This window comes from Acinonyx jubatus, chromosome A1, assembly GCF_027475565.1.
Source record: "Acinonyx jubatus isolate Ajub_Pintada_27869175 chromosome A1, VMU_Ajub_asm_v1.0, whole genome shotgun sequence".
NCBI classification, from domain to species: Eukaryota; Metazoa; Chordata; class Mammalia; order Carnivora; family Felidae; genus Acinonyx; species Acinonyx jubatus.
Window position 1 is genome coordinate 65,865,505 of NC_069380.1, and position 19,713 is coordinate 65,885,217.

A 19,713-nucleotide genomic window follows, 5' to 3' on the forward strand; every position below is an offset into this window, starting at 1 on the left:
AGAGAACATTTCTAAGAAGGAAGGAGATGTGGCTGCTGACTCAGGGAGAGTCCTTGAATGAAATGCTTCAGCATGGCCACCCCCACCCGCGTCCCTCGTCAGGAGATCAAGGTTGCAGTTGATTTTCTCTGGCAGGGTTTCAGAGCAGGGTTGACTTTAGAAATCAGGGGTCGCCCAGCTTTGAAAACCAGTGAACCCAGAGACCCCACCACTAACTTTACCCCACATCCAAGAGTTCCAGGGGTACAGCAGGAATCTGCCCCTGAGAAAAGCTATCCTGTCTCTCTCACACCCTACTTAGGACTGAGTGGGATGCTAGGATGAGTGAGTTGGAGGGCCTGCAAAGAAAATTAACTGGCACAGAGGGAAACAGAGTGCCAAGGCTCTGGTATGTTCTTTTGCCCAATGTAATGCCTTTTGCCTTTTCCCCCACAAGGATCGAGCTAGCTATCCTGAAGTAGATCCCTATAGCACCCATGGTGTTAGCCAGCAGTCACAGGCAAATGCAACCCTGCGTTTCACAAAGCGGACACAAGACTGACGACTGTGTGTCCCATGACCCTGAGGACTCTTTGGGACAGACCCCTCCCCAAGAGGGAGAAGGCAGTAGCTGCTTCAAGGACCTGACAGCCATGCTATGGCTTATCATTTACATTATGTGAGGCCTGCTGGTTGTTATGTCCTTAATTCCCTCATGTTCAAGGTTCTAGCACCTTTCCGAGTGGCCAGGAAACACTTTACAGGCATCAACTCACAAGACCCTTGCAAGCGTCCCACAGGGCAGGTGTTGCTATATCTTAGAGGGAAAAACAGGCAGAAGGATTAAGAGCACTGGCCAAGATGAAGTAAATTAACCCAAGTGGCAGAACTGGGGGGTCAGACCAAACTCTTATTCCCAAGGCTGTGCTTTTAATCACTGCCACAGTGTCTCAGACAGAAAATAATCAGGTTAAAGATGCCAATGTGTGACTAAATGCAGTTTTCTCCAGACTTTGTAGTTTACGATTAGAAAACCCCAAAATCAGGGCGCCTGGGTGGCTCAGATGGTTAAGTGTCCGGTGTTTGATTTTGGCTCAGGTCATGATCTCACAGTTTGTGAGTTCAAGCCCCGCATCAGGCTCTGTGCTGAGAAGCGTAGAGCCTACTTGGGATTCTCTCTCTCCCTCTCTCTCAAAAACAAACAGAAGGAGAAGGAGGAGAAGGAGGAGGAGGAGGAGGAGAAGGAGGAGGAGGAGGAGGAGGAGGAGGAGGAGGAGGAGGAGGAGGAGGAGGAGGAAAGAAAGAAAGAAAACCCCAAAATCAAACTTAGTGATTATCCAATAGCCTTATCCATTATCATACAGATTAAGCACCTTCAGTTGAACAGTCCCTGGAAATCCATCATGAGAACTTACAACAGCAGAATCGAGAGTCAGTCAATGGTCTGAAACACATGGCACACATTTAACTCTCCCCAGCGATGCCCACGGCAGACACTGCTAATTGATCACAGTACCCTTACACATGGAATTTGGATGTGGCTGCATAACTCAGACATTGCTAACCGATCAAGCAGATCCTGATTTGCCTGAACGATGCTACCATGCTCACTTTTGCAAAAATGGAAACTCATTACAATCAACTGCGTATTTGTCAGTAAGGTAGTTTAAATGCCAGCCTGAGGTTTCAGAGGCAGCTAGGCAATAGGATCTGAAAATAATCCTCAGGACCTTCAGAGTCCTCTCAAAGCACAAGGATGAAGCAGATTTATATAGCCAGAGCAATCAGGTATCCTCTTTTTGTCCTCCTTTTTCCTGGTGGCTCCAGCAATGGCCTCAAGAAATACTATCACTGCTTAGAGAAAACAATAGAACTGCTATTTATGGCACAGACCCACAAACCAGACATGTGACAACAAACAGTTCTAATCAACTGACCACATTTGGTTATCTGGGAGTGAGGAAGAAGGAATATGTGTATTTAAAGTATTGTCACAGCCTACTGGGGTGCAGGAATGTTCACAATATTCCCAAATACCCTAGGGGTCATGCTAAAGTTCTCAAAATCTCCAGATTAAGCACTGGGAAAATCCTATACTGTTTCTTGAAAAAAGCCTCACGAGGTCCCCTTCCTCCTCTCCATTTCCGCATGGATGGGGAACGGCCCTTGTCCAGACAAAAATCTCCACCTTCTTCCAGAGACCTTGTTTAAATAAACCAGAGACCTCCTTTGCAACAAGACTGACTGAAGTCGACAGACTCCATTTCATGAGCGGCCTCCACTTATAAAATGTCTGGAGCCTTGTTGTCTCCACAAAAGACGGGCTGGAGTTCATCCTTTATTTCTCCGCCTTCTCCAAGCTCCGCCACAGTAACCTGTTGAGAGACAGGACGGCCCACACGTTGGGACTACACTGCCTGCCGCCCCAAGGCAATGCCTCACAAAACCACACCTCACAGGAGGTCAGCTGGTTCTCTGACGACTGAGAAGTTTTCCTATAGCTCTTATAAAATCAATGCCCATTATCCTTTATGCAAATGCTAATGACAAATGTCTCTCAAAAATATATTATTAAAAAAGAAACAAATGGGGGGCACCTGGGTGGCTCGTTGGTTGAGCATCCAACTTCAGCCTAGGTCATGATCTTGCCATTCCCAAGTTTGAACCCTGCATTGGGCTCCGTGCTGCAGCTCAGAACCTGGAAACTGTTACGGATTCTGTGTCTCCCTCTCTCACTCCGCCCCTCCCCCACTCATGCTGTCTCTCTCTCTCTCTCTCTCTCTCTCTCTCTCTCTCTCTCTGTCTCTCAAAAATAAACTCTTAAAAAAATTTAAAAAAAAAAAAAAAAAAAAAAGAAACACATGGGGCACCTGGGTGGCTCAGTCAGTTAAGCGCCCAACTTTGGCTCAGGTCATGATCTCATGATCTCACCACTCGTGGGTTCAAGCCCTATGTCAGGCTCTGTGCAGACAGCTAGAGGCCTGGAGCTTGCTTCAGATTCTGTCTCCCTCTCTCTCTGCCCCTCCCCTACTTGCACTCTGTGTGTGTGTGTGTCTCTCTCTCCCTAATTAAAAAAAAAAAAAAAACAAGAAATACACACACACATGCCATAACAAAAAAAATCTCTTCTGTCCCAATGAACTTGTATTTTTCCAGACAACCATGAGACCCAATAGGTTTCTCTTCTTAGTCTGGCTTGCAGGAAGCTAAGCTGGTATTAATTTGCAGTAACTATCCACAGGGTTGCAGTTTCTGATACAAATATCTTACTTCTTTATGTTTTGGCTACACCTTTATTCCTTCTTTCTTTTTTTAAATATAACAATCTACTCTCCTTATGATTTGTCTTACTAATAATGACATACTTTTGTGCATTAATGAGATAAGCTCTGAACTATTTCATCTTCTGTGACTACCCATGTTTTCCCATTATTCCAAAACCAGGAAGCTGAATGGAGAACAAACTAAATGCATACTGAACAGAACCCTCGCCTGGGTCCTCCTAAGGGAATTACATCCAGGCTCCATTTATAGGAACAGCCTGAGCGGCGGGGGGGGGCTTCAAACAGTGTGGCATGACAGCAAACACTGGTGATAATAAAGAGTAACACTGAACACAATTATTTATCTTTACAAAATATTTACCAGCTGTACCTTATTTGCCATTTTTTGAGTATGTGATAGTAATCTGTTTTTCAAATGTATCACTTCTGACATAGGAGTATATTTCCCGACACCTCTGCTCCTTTCCCTCATCTTTCCCTTTCTTTGTCATTTCCAGAACCTTCAAGGAAAGACAAATTCCATTATTTTCCTTCTGTATTTCAAAATATTTCCAACATGAAATATTTCTTAAAAAAAATTACCTGAGTGCCTGCTCTATGTTAGGAAGCATGTCATGAGTAAGACAGAAATGGCCCCTGTCCTCACAGTGCTCACGTTCTAGTGGAGCGTCACTACACGTATATCCTCTGTTTCTTCCTTGTGCTACCCTGCAAAGCTGGGCCTGGCAGGCCACTAGCTCCATGTGCCCTAAGGGCCACTCTGACTCATGGTGGCCACAATACTCGATTATGTAACATGAGCTTGGAAAAAATTCTGGAAGAGAGAGTCTGCACAATTTCAGGGGTCTCCTTAATTACAGCATAAATGGAAGTGAGCCCACATCGCCAGTGCAACCTGAGAACCTCTGTACTCACTTGTAGATTCCAGGCGTTTGACATCCCTCGATGTTTCTAAGAAATATCGCCGAAGAACAAAGAAAATGATGCCAAAGGGAATCAGAAGTATCGCGATCCAAGGAATCACCACCACTGCAACAGCCACCACACCACAGACTTGCAGAAATGTCTGAAATAGGGAAAAGAGATAAAAAGGCCTTCTTACCAAGAATTCTCTTCCAACATAGACTTTAAAGGGTTGTTTTGTTAGGATTCAACTCCTTTCTTCCAAAGACTTGTTGGAATGGCAGGGCATGGTTTCCAAAGATATAATAGAATTTTACAAGTGGTCCTGATGATATTTATATACCTAATCGTGATGTACCAAAGACAGTAAGAATTTTCTAGATATTAGTTCTTTTGATACACTCAGTAGCCCTAGGAGATAGGCATTATAATCTTCCCTATTTAACAGATGAGAAAGTTTGAGACTCAGAGAGAAGAAGACTTGAATCCCAAACTATCATGAGTCAGTGGATATCACCAGGGAAATCAGCAAGCAGAAATCATAGATGAGAAATTCGGAAGATTCAACTATACATGTGGGGATAAAGAAGTGGCTAATTACAAATTCAGTGGTCAGAAAGGGAGGGAGAAATTTAAGTATTTGCCTTTGAAAGTGAGGATTCCTCTTTCTTGGCTTTCTATCCACAGTTAACATTTACCGAGTGCTCACTGTGTACAGTGCTACCCATTAAGTACTTTGCGTGTACTAACTCATTTAATCCTCAGAATGGCCCTATCCAATACTAGTATTATCTCCCTTTCCACATGGAGACCCTGAAGCACAGGCAGAGGAAAAGCAACTTGATCAAGACTGCAAAGCATTAGTCATAGAAGCCTACATCATTAGCCATCATGATATATTTAAGCTTGCCCTCAATGTAATGCCAACTTTTTATCCTTCCGGAAAAAAATTCTTGACTTATTTGAGCCCCCTAATTTGTCTTTAATTTTTTCCTCTAAAGACCTTACTTAAGGAATTTCAGAGTTTATCAGTGTGCCTAAAAAAGGACAAAAGAAGGGAAACAAATTTCTGAGATTTCTTAGAAATCTTATGAAGAGTTTTAAAAATAAGGAAACACAAAGTCCAAAATCTTTTTTTAAGTTTTATTATCTGGGCCAACAGACACATGAAAAGATGCCTGACATCACTCATCATCAGGGAAATGCAAATCAAAACCCACAATGAGAGATCATCTTCTGCCACAGAATGGCTAGTATCAATAAGACAAGAAATAACAAGTGTTGGTGAGCATGTGGAGAAAAGGGAACTCTCATGACCATTGGTGGGAATGTAAATTGGTACAGCCACTGTGGAAAACAGTATGCACGTTCTGGAAAAATTAACAATAGAAATACCACGTGATTCAGAAATATCACTACTGGGTATTGGGGCGCCTGGGTGGCTTAGTCGGTTAAACATCCGACTTCAGCTCAGGTCATGATCTCGCGGTCGGTGAGTTCAAGCCCCGCGTCGGGCTCTGTGCTGACAGCTCAGAGCCTGGAGCCTGTTTCAGATTCTGTGTCTCCCTCTCTCTCTGACCCTCCCCCATTCATGCTCTCTGTCTCAAAAATAAACAAACATTAAAAAAAATTTTTTTAACTAACTAACTAACTAACTAACTAACTAACTAACTAACACTACTGGGTATTTACCCACAGAAAAGAAAAACACTAATTCGAGAAGATATGTGCAGCCCTATGTTTACTGCAGCATTATTTACGACAGCCACAATATGGAAGCAACCCACACATCCATCAACAGATAACTGAATAAAAAAGACCGAGATCGTGCCATTTGCGACAACATGGATGAACCCAGAGGGCATTACGCTAAGGGAAATAAAGTCAGAGAGAAACAAACACCATATGATTTCACTTACATATGGAATCTAAAAACAAAACAAACAAAAAGCAGAAACAGACCCATAACTGCAGAACTGATGGTTGCCAAAGGGGAGTGGGGTGAGGGATGAGCAAATTGGGTGAAGGGGAGTGGGAGATACAGGCTTCCAGTTATGGGACGAATAAGTCAGATGAAAGGTAGAGCATAGGGAATACAGTCAATGGTATTGTTACTAAATTGTGTTGCATGTGGACAGATGGCAGCCACACACGCCGTGAGCACAGTGTTATGAAGAGTGGTAGAATCACTATGTTGCATGCATGAGTGTCATTGCGTACACTGCGTGTCAACCATACTTCGATTTAAAAAAGGATCAGGCTGTCTTGATGCTCCCATTTTTACAGGCCAGACTATCCTGTTTCTAAAATAAATATTTCAAATAAAAATATGACAAAAATTGTTTTACTGCCAGAACAACAATCAATTTTATCATCTGGATAGGAAATTTTCTATCATTAGGATATTTAAAATATCTATCTCAAAGGCTAATGATGATAACAACACAAGTGCCCTGTGTCAGGTATGGGCTGTACACAGGTAGCGTACCGAGTTCTATGAATGTTCAATCATGACCTCATCTTGTGAGGTGATTTTATGTTGGGAAATGATACTGGGCTAAAAAGAGCAGGCAGAATAGAAACCCAAGTCACCTGGATGATGCTGATTTAAGTATCCACCTTTATCAGGAAAAAAAATGGTATCATGGTGTACAACTTCAGGTGACATGAGTGCAATCAACATACTTTTGCATCTGCCTGCTAGGACAGTGGGCTCATTGAATGGTGGGAATGGGCACATTCACATGGCATGTGAACTCCAAAGTTTGTGAATTCAGGTGGATACAAACCCAGGACTATATGCACGAGGCACAGGGGGCTGTGGAAATACAGGGAAGAATACATGAATAGTTTCTGGAAGGTTCTTCAACTTACAACCAAATTTCACAGGCTGGTTTAACAAACAGAAAGAGCGGCAATGAATAACTTGCAGTAGTAATCACAGCTGATGGAAATACTGCCCAAGAGGAAGTCGGGCTGCAGAGGTCAAGGTGCCTGCCCACATTAACATAGGTTGTTCCGTGTCCTCTCAGAAGGCGCCTGCCCAGTGCCTTCCCCACTGTGCCAGCCAGGGCAGCGGGCCCCGGGCGCATCTCCAAGGGAAGGATTAGCAGGGCAATGCCTGAGGGAGACACATGTTATCATCTCACAGTTATTCCAAGTCAGTTTTCTCAGAGCTTCATCACAACCAGCTTGTGAATGAGCAAAGAAGGAACTGTCATTTCCATTTACAGATAAGGATTGTGAAAGCTGGCAGGTTAAGTGGTGGTCCCAAGTTCTCCCGGGAAGTTACTGTGTGATGGAGAAAGCCAGGAATGGTGCCTGTGAAAGGTGCTTCATGCAGGCAGGAGAAGAGTGGAGGAAGGAGGAAACTTCTAGAACTGTGAATCTGTGGGCAGGAGCCCCAGTGAATCAAAACTGCATTATTTTGATGTAGACCCAAGCGTTCTGTTTCCCCCATTCTCTACTGCGGTGTCCATACAAGACCCAGGGTGAAGAGGCATGGAATTCTGAAGGAACAAAGTCCAATAGTAAGTGGAGAAAGCAGGCTGTGCACCTCTCTCCTTTTACATCTACAGCTGGCCAATTTCTCACAGCTACTGGGTTAACTGATGCATCCCACTCTTCTATACTAATTAGGAAGCCAAGAGGAAGGGTCCTTTTTAGACCCTTCTATGCCTGGCCTTAAGTGATCACTAGGCTTACCACTGTTAGTTGTCAAGAAAAAAAAAATCTGAAAGGTTATGAAAATATTCAAATTCACAATTTTTGAGCAGACTAACATCACTTGATTGAACAATATTCACCAGTTTAAACTACCCGGCTCTCCCTAAGGTGGGGGCCTTCTGTGGCTAAGCCGGCCCGGCAGATTACCTGGGCAGCAGAGGTAAGCTCCAAACACGGGGCTCTGCTGGAGCCATCTTCTTGGCGCTCATTAAAGACCTGTAACTGATGCTCTCAGAAACTCCCAGGTTAGGTTAGGGCTTTCAGATTTGATGTCCCCAAATTCTGAAGTAATTCAAAAAGGCTTTCTATAAGAGTTTTATTTCTACTTGCAGGTCATGTTATGGCCTGCCCCACAGTGAATTAGATGTTATACTGTACTGTAAAAACATACACAATGTTTGATTTTACATTTATATGTATTCATGTATATACACATGTGAATCTTTTACTGCCAGAAAACTCTCTCTCTTTTTTTTTTAAAGTAATCTCTCTGCCCAACATGGCGCTCAAACTCAAATGCCCAAGATCAAGAGTCACATGCTCTACCAACTGAGCCAGCCAGGTGCCCATGCCAGCAAACTCTTTATGGAAGTTGGCAAGGACAAAAACAGTAAGCAAAAAAGCTAACATTCCGAAAGGGGACACAGAAGATGCTGGTGGAAAACAAACACCCATCCCCTCCTTAAAGCCAGTCTCATTTCTTCCTTCCACATTCTCAGGAATTCCAAAGTATGTACACAATTCTGCCCAAATGATTGGATTCCAAACCTATACCGGATGACCCACCCCCACGGCCAGCGCTTCTGTACCTCTGTTGCACTAAGGCACAAAGAGATAATGATATAAATATACAGCAAGAAACATGTTGACCCAGAAGCACCTGACCCAAGCCTTGACACCCAAGATCTAAGGGTAATCGGTTTTTTGATATGCTTGCATCCCAACTGGAACATACTCGTTAGGAAGTCAATCCAAAATCTATAAACCCACGTGAACAAATGCAAACAATCCTTGAATAAAAGTCCTTCACTTGAGAGAACATGTCGATTTTGCTTAATTGGGAGTAATTCTGCAGCTTACAGAGAACGTCGATCCAGACCTGGAGGACAATAGCATTAGCCTAGCACCGTGCTATCCAACAGGGTCTAAGACCAACCCTCTCTAATATTAACAGGGAAGGGAACACAGCCCACCATTTTGTCTTAGTGAAAACTGGGCTACCCACTACCACAAAAAGATGTTGGAAGGTAGGAGGAATTAAGTGAGATAATTATATAAAGTGCTTAGCAGTCCATGCTTAACAAAAAGAAACCCTAAGTACCATTATTATTACCTTTCAGTATGCTCTAGATGCCAGCAGCCAGAAGAGAAGGAACACTGCGTTGACAGATTTATGGGCCTAAAGTGTCTTAAAAATATCATGAAGCTGGAGCCTGAGACGTGTCTCACTCTAACCACTGGCACAGCTTAGGACTATCCAGGGACACCAGAGCAAGTGTTACTGTTTCCTGGGTGTGGTAATGATGTCACATATACCGAAGTGGCTGTGGCTCTTCTTTAGCCATCATATCTGAGGCCCATTTTGTTTGAATATAAGATGACCGATAAACCTCATGCCTACTACATTTTCTGTCCTCTCCTTTTTCACCCCACCTGAGGGTCTCCCAAAGACTGATAACCTCAGGATAATGCAAGCAACTCAACATTTTTTGAGATGTTTCTTTTCTTATTCTGGATTCTTTTAGTGTTTCAAGACTCACTTTTTTTTTTTTTTAATGTTTGTTTATTTATGACACAGAGACAGAGCATGAGTGGGGGGAGGGGCAGAAAGAGAGGGAGACACAGAATCCAAAGCAGGTTACAGGCTCCAAGCTGTCAACACAGAGCCCGACGCCGGGCTCAAACTCACGGACTGCGAGATCATGACCTGAGCCAAAGTCGGACGCTCGACCAACTGAGCCACCCAGGCACCCCAAGCCTCACTTCTTAGTGAAGACTTCCTGCCCTGAAATTGCTCGGCACTTCTGGGAGAGTAAGGAAAACTGTGCTGGGCCTCTGAATCAACACCACCAAAGCAAACGCCAGATTATTCAATAGGGACAAAGAAGTCCATCGTGACATTTTCTATTTCATGCATCATGAACTGGTGTCGATATCAAGGGAAATACAAAAGCTACATTTTGTGCACTAGTGAATCCCAGGAAATTCAGCTGTATCCACTCCAGGTTGGCCTTCCTGGCAAGCAAGCATGCTAGTTCAGATGCCAGGAGGGCCCTGTAACCATCACTTACGGAAAGGATGAGCACCTCTCTCCCTTACAAAGGAAGCTGTCCTGTGAGCCACTCTTTCTGATTAAACCACAGGGGTATCTAAATGAATTGTTAATGTGGCTTATAGAAGCCATAAAATAAAATAATTCTTACGGAAAATGTTAACTGCTTTGTTTGAAAAACTGCCCAGTTACAAATCTTGAGAAAAATGTCATTGCTTGGTTGCTAGCGCCTATGGCAAATTCCCTCATTACACTGAAGAAAATCTCTGTATCTTGTTCACAACCAAAGACAGGTACAACTGGCCCCCTCCCCCATACCAATAGTGGATAACATCTCGTGAGGGCTGCCTTGTGTCCCACCTCTTCAGTAATTCCATCCTCACTTTCAATCTGAGTGGGAGGGATTATCACCTCCACACACAAAGAATGAAGTTCATGTGGGGCGCCTGGGTGGCTCAGTCAGTTGAGCGTTCGACTTTGGCTCAGGTCATGACCTTGTGGTTCGTGAGTTCGAGCCCCGCATCGGGCTCTGTGCTGACAGTTCAGAGCCTGGAGCCTGCTTTGGATTCTTATCCCCCTATCTCTCTGCTCCTCCCAGGGGCATGCTCAGTCTCTCCCTCTCTCTCTCTCTCTCAAAAATAAATAAATATTAAAAAAATTAAAGAATGAAGCTGATGTTCACTGATGCTCAGAGAAGTTTAGTGATTTGCCCTAAGTTAGATAATTCAGAGTCACTGTGTCCCCAAGCCTACGATCTCTGAATGATACAGCATCTCATATAAAGATTCATCCTTCAAAAAATTTATACCTAAATGTATTCCTATTTTATGTTTTCCCTTTCATTTGCATTTTTTCTAGTTTGGTTGGGTTTCTTGTGGTGGTAGCTGGTCTCCCCCAGGAGGTGCTCAGTCCTAGATTCCCAGCTCCTATGGAAATAAAAACCTGCTCGGTGCACAGAGCAGAGCTGATCAGTAAAAAGGTCCTAAAAATGTTTGCTAACAGAACACACAAAACACATGTTGATTTAAGAAATACTGTTTAAATAAAAAAGATTCATAAGATGAAGTCTAAGCTCAGAAAGCAAACTGATTTGGGGGAAGGAAGGAAAAAGCCAAATTTAACTTTAATAAATATACAAAACCCAAAGACCCTAAATGAGATTATTCTACATGCCACATATGTATATTGGGAAGGTGGTGAAAACAAAGCATTTCCCCAGGTCGTGTTTTCCTCTAGAATTAATACTGTATCCCTAATCTTACAGATTTTAGAATATTTCTTTCACAAGCAGTATGAAATAGAGGACTGGTTTGTCTGTTTGACATTTAACTACCCAAATGCTTACAGCCCTGTAGGAACTCCTAGGTATCTACCCACAATTTCCTTTAAACTTAATTCAATGGGATTCTGTTCCTGCTCGTCTTTGTGAAGCTTGTGCCAAGGAACATGTTTTCTATAAACAACAGTAAAAATGTATTCTTCTTATTTTATGCAAATAAATATGTCATCCATACTTCTGGCTCACCCCATTCTTATTTGAACTCTTGCTTGTGCTCAGACTTCTCTTAGGCACAAAGTGAAATGTGTATTTAATCATAAGACCACTTAGTCAGTAGACAGTACTTTTATTACTTGTTTACAGTATTAAAAAATAAAATCAGGATCATTAAAACTACTAACACCTCAAAGGAATTTCAAAGCTTTGAATTCTGCTGTCAGTCAGACTCTTAAAAATTCTGTTCCAAGTTCTGATAAGTACAAATCGTCCAGATTGCCTTAAACGATTACTGATTTTGCAGAAGATAGGGCTTACGTGCAATAAACAAAGCAAGATTCACTTCTTGGCAAGAAAACACGGCAAGATTTTCTTCTGATTTAGAGAGAGGAAAAAAAATGATGCCTAGTTTTTAATCAGTAAGCTGTTTACTGATGTGGGTGTAGGAGAGATTCTTCTACTTATTTATTCTGGAAACGTATGAGATAAAAAAAAAAAACCTTTCAATGAAATGACTATCACATAGATTGTGCTGCTGGCTAATATAAGATTCTTGTGGAGGCAGTAAAATTTTGAACAGGCTATACAAAACTCAAAGTATTAAGAACTAAAATGTAATTCCCATCACATACTCGTTACTCTTCAATTACAGGATAAATAAAAGCAAAGGGAAAAATATGGAAAGCTATTAAAGGTAAGCTCCTAAACCTCAATACTGACCTATGGTTAGTATTAAGTCTGCAGGTGTAAGTGACATGCTGATATGGCAACTTGCATGCTTCAGGGAGTTCAGACATCAGCTCTGGCTCCCAGATCCCTCCTTTGTCACCTGTCTCTTGACTTCACCCAACTCATTTGGCTCTGTTATATCAGAACTTTATGGGATGTTGGTGTGTCTTATTTATACGAAGATATCTAAACAAACTCTCTTTAAGATTAAACTTCTCAGGGGAGCCTGGGTGGCTCAGTCGGTTAAGCGTCCGACTTCGGCTCAGGTCATGATCTCACAATTCGTGAGTTCACGCCCTGCGTCGGGCTGTGTGTCGACAGCTCAGAGCCTGGAGCCTGCTTCGGATTCTGTGTCTCCCTCTCTCTCTGCCCCTCCCCTGCTCATGCTCTGTCTCTTTCTCTCTCAAAAGTAAACAAACATTTAAAAAAAAGTTTTTTAAAAGATTAAACTTTTCGAAACTTGTCCTTTCCTTGAGATCTACTAATCACTCTTTCCACCCTCCATTTGTTGGCCTCGGATCTTTTTATATCCAATCTAGCTCTGGGAAGTGTGTATCCTTCAGTTAGCCCTTACTCCTGAGTCGTTGCTAACTCCACTTGAAGAGTGCATGGTGGTATTAGGCTTACGATTTGTTAGCCAACACAACAGAAATCATTAGGGAGACACGACTCTTATTCCCTTTTTTTTTTTTATGTTCAGCATATCTCACGGATCAATAGCTTCCCTTTCACCTTTTCTCAGTGTTAGAGCTTATTTTGAAATTCAAGGCTGGAGTCCACCCATATGCTACTTTTAAAAGGCACACCTTATGGGAATGCAAGCTGGTGCAGCCATTCTGGAAAACAGTATGGAGGTTCCTCAAAAAACTAAAAATAGAACTACCCTACGACCCAGCCACTGCACTACTAGGCATTTATCCATGGGATACAGGTATGCTGTTTTGAAGGGACACATGCACCCCCATGTTTACAGCAGCACTATCAACAATAGCCAAAGTAGGGAAAGAGCCCAAATGTCCATCGATGGATGAATGGATAAAGAAGATGTGGGGTGTGTGTGTGTACACACACACATGCGCGCGCGCGCGCACACACACACACACACGCGCGCGCACACACACACACACACACACACACAATGGAGTATTACACGGCAATCAAAAAGAATGAAATCTTGCCATCTGCAACCACGTGGATGGAACTGGAGGATACTATGCTAAGTGAAATTAATCAGAGAAAGACAAAAATCATATGACTTCACTCATATGAGGACTCTAAGACACAAAACAGATGAACATAAGGGAAGGGAAACAAAATTAATATAAAAACAGGGAGGGGGACAAACAGAAGAGACTCATGAATATGGAGAACAAACAGAGGGTTGCTGGAGGGGTTGTGGGAGGGGGGATGGGCTAAATGGGTAAGGGGCATTAAGGAATCTACTGAAATCATTGCTTCAGTATATACTAGCTAATTTGGATGTAAATTTTAAAAAATAAAATTTAAAAAAAGGCATACCTTAAAAATAAAGGAAGAAAGACAAGGTTGGAAAAGGGTACCCTATGAAAAACACTAACCCAAAGAAAGCTGGACTATCTATACCACACTAAACAGAAATTTTTAAGTTAGGAAGCGTTCCTAAAAATAAAGGAAAACATTTCAAAAGAAGAATTGGCCAATTTATCTATAAGACATTAAAAAAATCTAAATGTATATAAACTTAATAACACAGCTCCAAAATGTAGAAAGCAAAATCTGAAAGAACCCAGGAGAAACAGACAAATCCATAATCACAGTGGGGGATTTTAACCCACTTATCTCAATAACTGATAGATTAGAAGATAAAAATAAAAGTACAGAAGCTATGAAAACGTGATGAACAAACTTGATCTAATTAAGAAATGTAAAATACTGCAGCCAATAGCTGCACAATACATCCTTTTCAACTGAATATATGTTCTATGTTATAAAGCAAATATCAACAAACTTCAAGGGCCAGAAATTATACAGAATACATTTTGACCTAAGTGGATTTAAGAAAAAAACAAAACAAAAACTCATACCCAAAAGGTAACCAGAAAATCACTAAACAGTTGGAAATTTAGTAATATACTTCTCTAATATCTAGTTCAAAGAAATTACAATAAAATTACAAAGTATCTTGACATAAAATAAAAATCTGCTAATATTAAAATTTGAGGTCTGCAACTAAAGCTGTGTTTAGAAATACATTTTTACCTTTAATTTTTTTTTAAAGAAGGACTACAGGGGATACATGGGAAATCTCTACCTTCCTCTTATAATTTGCTGTGAACCTGAAACTGCTCTAAAAACATAAAGCCTCATTAAAGAAAAAAAGGAAGAAAGGTTAAAAGTCAAGGGTTTAAAAACACATCTTAAAAAAACCATATTAAACTGAAGTATATAGAAAAAATGAAGAGAATAGTAAACATTAATGAGACAGAAAACCAACTTCCAAGGAGAAAAATCAACAAACCCAAAGCTTGATTCTTTCAAAGCACAAATGAAATTAATAAACTCCTACTAAGACTGATCAAAAGAAAAGAGAGGAAAAACTACCATTATCATGAATAATAATAGGGGATAACACAGCACGGGCACTAAAAAGAGCATATGACAAACATTTAAAAATTTTCTAATGTTTTTTAATGCTTATTTATTTTTGAGAGAGAGAGAGAGAGAGAGAGAGAGAGAGACACACACACACACAGACGTTTCTTCTTGAGAGCCAAAGTCAGACGTTTAACTGACTGGGCCACCCAGGCGCCCCAAACATTTATAAATTTTAATGCAGAGAACAAATTGCTTGAAAACTGATATACAAAGACTGACAGAAGAAGAAATAGAAAATCCGAAGAATTCTGTATCAATTTAAAAATTTGAATCCATAATTTTAAAACTTTACACAGAAGTTTTAGGCCCAGATGGCTTCACAAGAAGATTGTGCAAAGAAGTTATGCCAAATTCTTCCACAGAATTTGACTCCAGGATCATTATGATATAAAAACTACAAAAAGACGTTAAAAGAAGGAGAACACTAAACAACATACCAATAAACTCAATCTAACAATATAAAAAGGATAATAATGTCACAATCAAACTGGTGTAGGCAAGCCCAAAATCCACGGGACAGGTGGTTAGAAAGGCAGGTTGGAACTCTTGGGTAGAAGATGGTGTTATCCACAGGTAGAATTTCTTTTTCTTTGGGGAAGCCTTGGCTCCTGCAACCTTTCAACTAAATCAGGCCCACACAGATTAACTACAATAATCTTCCTTAAAGTCAACTGATTATGGATTCCAATCACATCCACAAAATACATACACAGCAACACTCAGATTACTTTTTGACTGAGTAACTGGGGACGGTAGCCTAGACAAGCAGATACCCAAAACTGACTATTAAATACTTCCCATTTCTTTTTACATGGCCAGCGTAACTCTGATACCAAAGGCTGACAAAATATTTTGGGAAAAAGCAAATTATTGGCCAGTATCCTTCATGAACAGATAAAAAATTCTTGACAAAGTATCAACAAATCCACAGTAGTGATACATTAAAAAAAAAAAAAAAATGTGACCACATGACCAAGTGGAATTTATTCCAGGAATACAAGGTTAATTTAATCTGCAAATATCAATCAGTATAATATATCCTGTTAAAAGAGTAAAAGGTGAATAATCATATATCTGAAGAGATGTGAAAAAATATTTGTCAATATTCAACACCTGTTCTTGATAAAAAAGTAAAAATTCTCACCAAATCCAGAATTTAAAAAAAATTAAATTTGATCCAGATATCTAACCCCCAAATTGCAATTAACATTATTTTTAATGGAAAAATATTGAAGGATTTTGCTTTAAGAGTATGAGAATACCTTTTTTAAATGTTTATTTATTTTGAGAGAGAGAGAGAGAGACAGAGAGACAGACAGCATGAGCGGGGGAGGGACAGAGAGAGAGGGAGAATTCTAAGCCGGCTCCGTGGTGCCAGCGCTGAGCCCAACGTGGGCTCAATCCCAGAACCGTGAGATCATGACCTGAGCTGAAATCACGAGCTGGAGGTTCAACCCACTGAGCGTGCCCCAAGAGTATATCTTATCTCATCATTTCTTGTTTTTAAATTTTTTAAAATGTTTGTTTATTTTTGACAGAGACAGAATGTAATCAGGGAAGGGGGCAGAGAGAGAGGGAGACAGAATCCGAAGCAGGCTCCAGGCTCTGAGCTTGTCAGCATAGAGCCTGACGTGGGGCTCAAACTCAAGGACCATGAGATCATGACCTGAGCCAAAGTCGAATGCTTAACTGACTGAGCCACCCAGGTACCCCTCTCATCACTTCTATTCAACACTGTACTGGAAGCTCTAACCCTCTAAGTTAAGAAAAGATAATACAAGTCTTTTATATTGTAAATAAAGAGATAAAACTATCATTACGAACAGCGGACAAGATTGTGTATGTAGAAAATTCTACAGAACAACAACAACAATAAAAAAAACCCACCAACTCCAGCAACTGCAAAATGAGTTCACAAATTCAATGACACAAGGTCAACTTTATTTCTGTATACTAGAAACAAGCAAGTGGAAAATGATATTAAAAACAATCTCATAAGTAGATGTAAAAAAACATTAAATACTCAGGGAATGTATTTAACCAAAGGAGTGCAAAATGTTTATACAAAAAACTACAAAATACTTCTAAAGTTAAAGAAGACCTGAATAAGTGGAGAGGTAGATCACATTCATAACTGAAAGATGCAATACAGTTAAGAATCACCGACTTCTCAAATCGATCTACAGCTAAAAGGTAATATCAAAATCCCAGCAGGCTTTTATAAAAAACAAATTGAAAGGCTTCTAAAACGTACATAGTCAAGTAAAGGATCTGGTATGATCAACACAATCTTGACAAAGCAGTACAAAGTTACTAAGTTTCAAGTCTTACCGAAATGCACAATAACCACAACCACCATGTGGGTGTGAAGACAGATAAACAGATCAGTGGAACAAAATAGACACAGACTTGCTCACATATAGTCAAAAAGATTTTTAACCAAGGTGCCAAGGCAGTTAAATGCACAAAAAGTCTTTAACAAATGTGAATAGAATAACTGGGGAAAATAACAACAACAACAATCAACTGCATTCCATACAAAAAGTTCATAGAAATGGCTCAGTTTTTTAAGAGGTAGAACAAGTAAGTATCTTCACATCCCACAAAGACTTCTTAGGACACAAAAAACATAGACTACAAGAGATGAGGGGGGAAGCAAACATTTCACTTCAACAAAATTAAAACTTGCTCTTCATTAAAAAAGAGGCAAGCCACAGACTGTAAGAAAAGATTCACAAAGGCCGAGTATTAAACTAGGATTATTTTTAAAAATTAGTATTAAGAAATATATACATATACGGGCATCTGGGTGCCTCAGTTGGCTAGGCATCCGACTTTGGCTCAGGTCATGATCTCACAGTTCATGGGTTCGAGCCCTGCATCAGGCTTTGTACAGCTTGAAGCCTGGAGCCTGTTTCAGATTCTGTGTCTCTCTCTCTCTCTCTGCCCCTCCCCTGCTCACGCTCTGTCTCTGTCTCTCAAAAACAAACACTAAAAAAATTTAAAAAAAAAAAAATATATATATACATATAAACTCCTTTAAATCAACAATAAAATTTTTGTTTAAGTTTAAAAATCAGCAAGTGATCTGAACCAATATTTCACAAAAAGAAGATATCTGAATGGCCAATTAGCATGCACGAAAAGGAGCTCAGTGTCATTAAGCAACAGGGAAATACAAATTCAAACCCCAATGAGACCAATCTCTGCTAGAAGGGCTAAAACCAAAAAGACTGATAATACTAACTGTTGTAAAGATGGACAGCAGCTAGAACCTCCATACTGCTGGTGAGTACATGTTGCAAGTATCTTAAAAACCTTTAAAATTTTTTAAAGTTAATATACACCTACCTTATGTGACCTAGCAATTTCATTTCTAGGTATTTGATCTAAAATAAATGAAAACACATGTCTACATCAACACGTGTGCAAGAAGGTTCACTGCTAAAAACTCAACAACCCAAGTGTTCATCAAGTAGGGGCCACAGAAATTGTGAAATCTTCACTCAATGGAATATCACGCAGGGAAAAAAAAAATGAATCATTCAACACGCAACTGGATGAATCCCCAAAAAGATGCTGAAAAAAAAAGGCAGCAGCCACAGGAAAACATATACTACATTGATTCCATTTATACATAAGTAGCCCCCAAAATAAAAATACTGATTCTATGTCACTGGAAATCTGGGAAAGGTGTGGGGTGTGGAAATGAATGACAAAGGACAAGAGAGACTTTCTGAGGTGATGAGAACGCTCCACAACATCTTGTTTTGGTTAATTGTCACAGAGATATACAATTATCAAAATTCACCAAACTACCAAAAAACAAAAAAAAAAACAAAAAAAAACAACCACAAACCAAACCCTAGTTTATTGTATGTAAACTGTACCTCAATAAAAATATCAACAGGCTAAATAGAAGATCGTGACACCACAATTCCTCTCCCATTCCTTTGGGTCATGCTCAGGCAGGTGTTGGCAACATGTAAATACACAGACACAATGGCACATGGTGATCTCCTTGGGTGCGCTGTGGCGGGAGGGGAGGGGGGCACCTGTGAGGGGTAATGGTAACCAGCCTGCAGGCCTCAGACAAAGCATGGCTCCTGAACCACGTCTGGCATATCTGCCATAGAGGGCTGCCCCTTAGCACCGATGCCAGAGATGTTCTTATCTGCTTCGTGACTCAATGCCAATGACGATCAAAGAACACTAAATCAAAGAACCCAAAAGAAAGAGCTCCAAGAGACAAGTGAGTCATGAAACTCACAAGCAGAAGACAGTATAAATTATAATTATCAGGTTCCACATCAGATTTGAGAAAGAAATCCATACATAAAATGGCAAGTGTGAGATTTTACTAAAACTGAAGTTCTCCAGCCTGTCCTTTTCTTGCTCATCTTATAAAGAAAACTCCTGAAGTAGCTAGAACTGAGTGAATGTAACTAAGAACAGCCTATGGGGACTCTAAAGGTCCTCCACCTAAGTAAATATTTAGCCATTTTCCTCTCCCTAGCAACGACTGTCCATTTAATCATCCCTAACAGTGCAAGGTGGCAAGGCGAGAAAGCCCCGTGAGTGGCCACTGTTTTGCAATGGACGTCATCCAATAAAGGTCTATGCTCTGCACAGTACCACCATGCTTGATAAAAATGAGATGTTTATTATTTTTTTTCAGGTCTTAATTAGCT

General features: G+C 40.6%; 1 protein-coding gene across 4 annotated transcripts in view; it reads right to left on the reverse strand.

Annotated features, from left to right (window-relative positions):
* ABCC4 (ATP binding cassette subfamily C member 4) overlaps positions 1 to 19,713 on the reverse strand; it is a 370,199-nt gene that overhangs the window by 56,639 nt on the left and 293,847 nt on the right. For all 4 annotated transcript variants that reach the window (XM_053217139.1, XM_027065098.2, XM_053217143.1 and 1 more), the window contains one exon: positions 4,179 to 4,329. In XM_053217139.1, coding sequence (XP_053073114.1) covers positions 4,179 to 4,329 — 151 coding nt within the window. The remainder of the gene's footprint in view (positions 1 to 4,178; positions 4,330 to 19,713) is intronic.